Source organism: Ruditapes philippinarum, unplaced genomic scaffold, assembly GCF_026571515.1.
Source record: "Ruditapes philippinarum isolate M1 unplaced genomic scaffold, ASM2657151v2 ctg142_1_1_1_1, whole genome shotgun sequence".
In the NCBI taxonomy this organism is placed as follows: domain Eukaryota; kingdom Metazoa; phylum Mollusca; class Bivalvia; order Venerida; family Veneridae; genus Ruditapes; species Ruditapes philippinarum.
Genome location: NW_026860152.1, coordinates 366 through 4,726, shown reverse-complemented (window position 1 = coordinate 4,726; position 4,361 = coordinate 366). Strand labels below are relative to the sequence as shown.

General features: G+C 28.5%; 1 protein-coding gene across 1 annotated transcript; it reads right to left on the bottom strand.

Moving 5' to 3' along the window:
• Nucleotides 1-573: 573 nt before the first annotated feature.
• On the bottom strand, nt 574-4,003 carry LOC132759052 (E3 ubiquitin-protein ligase Bre1-like). Its single transcript, XM_060750776.1, has 3 exons — nt 3,764-4,003; nt 2,881-2,982; nt 574-1,080 (listed from the first exon to the last, which is right to left on the bottom strand). The coding sequence occupies exons 1-3, from the start codon at nt 3,767-3,769 to the stop codon at nt 904-906; spliced, it is 285 nt and encodes a 94-aa protein (XP_060606759.1). The 5' UTR covers nt 3,770-4,003; the 3' UTR covers nt 574-903.
• Nucleotides 4,004-4,361: the final 358 nt, after the last annotated feature.

The window sequence follows — 4,361 nt, the reverse complement described above, 5'->3', positions numbered from 1 at the left end:
TAATCTGGAACGAGAAGATATCAAATTACGAAGACGAATTCTTTTACCCCGTGAAACATTTACAAGTCCGCATAATTAATAATATCTATGAATATTGAAGCCAACAATTAAATACCCAGAGTGATGAGGGAATACCTTTAATTTTTTTTTCCATTTAAATTATTACTGGCAGCTTTCAGACAAACATAACCATTACCATTTTTTCTGACAAAATGAAGCATTAAGTTCAAATATCCACCAATTTTATCACCTTTAAAGTCATATCTCTGCGGTAAATCAACTCACCAGCTTTCCTGGGTACTTATCCAGTAATTACCAATTTCTCTACAAGACATGGACTGATAATGTCACACGACCTCTAACATCACCTGTGACAAGTAACTTAAGACTCTGATTTACCAGTTTGTCAGGAAGAAATATATTGACCCTTAAAACTTCAGGAATCATCATTGTATGAATATTGACAACCATTACATACATATCAAGTTTTAAAGATTATTACACAGTTATGAAGTATGTAAAACCATTTTGTGGTCTCTCCCAACCATGGAGCAGAATAACATAACAAAAAAGTTAATTTTATACATTTTTTTTTTATTTTATGCTTATTTTAACATAAAATCACTTAAAATAATACAGAAATTTAGAAAGCATACTTCACAATTATATATTTCATAAATTCCTCCATTACTATTAGTTCTTTACTTGTCAAATAAAAAAAATATATGACAAGAAAGAAACGTACTTAGTTGCTTCCAAAAACACAATCACACTAAACACATGACATTTTTCCTACACATACAGACAACATTCATATAATATATGCAATATGCTGTGTAAAAAGAGACATATATACATATATTGTACACATATACACACATACCATATATATTAGTACATGTACTAAGTGAGATAAAGTCTATGATAGTCATTCGCACCAAATCCTGCGTTACATTTGGGACATTTTCTCTGTCTTGTTTCATATCTGGTCTTTAAACATTCTAGACAGAACACATGGAAACACTTTGTCAACACTGCATCTTTCCTGTTCACTTTGCATGATGGACAAGTTAACTGCTCCTAGTAAAATAATAAAAATACATATATATTAGTAAAATTTATTAACATGATAGAAATATATACAAAATAACACTGAGGGTTTAGAGCAAAACTGGTCTATCAGCTTCTATTTCTATAAAAAGATGGACCAGTTCTGCTCTAAGCCCTCGAAAATAAAGCTGGTAATGTTACAATTCTATTATTCAATTATTTGACAAAATGATAAGCAAATTTACAATGTAAACAAACATATCAGTAAATAACTTATCACATAATTATCAATAGAAACAAAATAACTGACCTATGTGTTTATCAAAATTCGACAGCTTAATGTAAAAGGGTCTTAAATCCTTCTGTATTTAATATGAGTTACAATCCTTTCGCAATAACCCCTCAAAATAATTAAAAGATTATTAATTTTTAACTATGTTAGCATGTATTCATAAAATTAACAAAATTACTTATATAATCAATTAAATAACCTTGTACCTCAGAGTTAAATACAGTCATGGCATTTTGTAAAATATTTTAACCAATCAAAAATGACCATGTATTTAACATATTATAATATAATGTATTACATGCACCTTATATTCCTGTTTTATAATATAATGAACTACATGTACCTTATATTCCTGTATTATAATATAATGAACTACATGTACCTTATATTCCTGTATTATATTATAATGAACTACATGTACATGTACCTTATATTCCTGTATTATAATATAATGAACTACATGTACCTTATATTCCTGTATTATAATATAATGAACTACATGTACCTTATATTCCTGTATTATAATATAATGAACTACATGTACCTTATATTCCTGTATCTAATGAACTACATGTACCTTATATTCCTGTATTATAATATAATGTATTACATGTACCTTATATTCCTGTATTATAATATAATGTATTACATGTACCTTATATTCCTGTATTATAATATAATGAACTACAAGTACCTTATATTCCTGTATCTAATGAACTACAAGTACCTTATATTCCTGTATTATAATATAATGAACTACATGTACCTTATATTCCTGTATTATAATAATGTATTACATGTACCTTATATTCCTGTATTATAATATAATGTATTACATGTACCTTATATTCCTGTATCTAATGAACTACATGTACCTTATATTCCTGTATTATAATATAATGTATTACATGTACCTTATATTCCTGTATTATAATATAATGAACTACATGTACCTTATATTCCTGTATTATAATATAATGAACTACATGTACCTTATATTCCTGTATTATAATATAATGAACTACATGTACCTTATATTCCTGTATTATAATATAATGAACTACAGGTACCTTATATTCCTGTATTATAATATAATGAACTACAGGTACCTTATATTCCTGTATTATAATATAATGAACTACAGGTACCTTATATTCCTGTATTATAATATAATGAACTACAGGTACCTTATATTCCTGTATTATAATATAATGAACTACATGTACCTTATATTCCTGTATTATAATATAATGAACTACAGGTACCTTATATTCCTGTATTATAATATAATGAAGTACAGGTACCTTATATTCCTGTATTATAATATAATGAACTACATGTACCTTATATTCCTGTATTATAATATAATGTATTACATGTACCTTATATTCCTGTATTATAATATAATGAACTACATGTACCTTATATTCCTGTATTATAATATAATGAACTACAAGTACCTTATATTCCTGTATTATAATATAATGAACTACATGTACCTTATATTCCTGTATTATAATATAATGTATTACATGTACCTTATATTCCTGTATCTCTGCAAGTAAAACCTCGTCAGCACCTCCAGCCATCTCTATCTTCTTACTTCTTTCTACCTTACGCTGTAACTTTGCTATCTCCTCCTGCAAACATTACAACAATCTTTATATAATAATACTAACATTTCAAACATTTGAGACATTCTTGTGAAACATACACCATCACATAGTGGTAATCAAATCTACAAAGCTATTACATGATACCAGTAATATGACCTTTCTATGTTCATTCCTACAGAAACATGTCCTATCTCTATGCATGGCTACAGGAAATCGTTTGTTCTTTGTGCCTAACAATAGAAACATGTTCTAATTATGTAAATAATTGCAGGGACATGTACTATCGCCATGAATACCTACAATAATATGTTCCTTCTCTGTCCATAGCTACATTAACATTTTGTGTGAATCTGCATTATAACTAGAATATGTTTTATCTCTGTTTATAACTAAAGGAACATGTCCTACTGTATCTAAGGTGAACTGCCAACATTTCATTAACAAACTGAATAGTTTCCTCACATACCAGTTACCAATTTTATTAATTCAGGAGGGTTTTTGCAAGTATTAATCATTATTAAAAAGTGGGTGTGTTTTTATATAGTTTACCACATCCATAAACAAGCATTTACATCTAAATATTCAAGTACTAATATAACACAGCAGACACACTGTTATGACACTCTAACTTATCATATAATACTGACTTCAGACTTACCAGTAAAACAGCTACTTTTTATATACTGAGTGCCAGGACAACTGTTAACACACCATCCTTATAATAAGACACTAGGTGGTATTACTGATGTAAATAATTTTACCATTCTATCATATTACCATATTTATATCAATATTTTAGACATACCTGCATTCTCTTGTATTTGTAAGCCTCCTGTTCAATAGCACCTGTTTTTTCAGCTACAGCAACCTGGGCTTCACGTAACTGTGCCTGGTACTTATCGAGATGAAGTTTAAGATCGGCCGCAGTCTGTGCACTCTCCACTGCTTTACGTTTATGTAACTCTAATGCCTGTTGGGTTAGCCTGTTACATATATACACAATATTCAATGAGTGTAGGTTTAATACTAAATTTATTGAACAAGTTGAATAAAATCATAATATGTGAGCCTCTATTGGATCTACATGAATTTAATATTCTTTTTCTAACATATATAAAATAAGAAAGGTAAACTGTTAAAAAGAGTATTTTTTCAATGTGTTTTCACCTGTAGTGTAACGCTTACATTAGCGCTCTTAAATGCTTTGTTTATATATAATATAAATGATGTCAAGTCAAAGTGTTATTACACTTTTGTAAAGTCATTTTTATTAAATGACTTTATCATACTCCTGTGCCACGATTTATGTGATTAATACATATAAACATTTATATAAACTTGTTCAGATCACAGAGCATTTTTCCAGTGTTACAGCTAGAGAAAATCCTAGAAGGGAGGTGAGG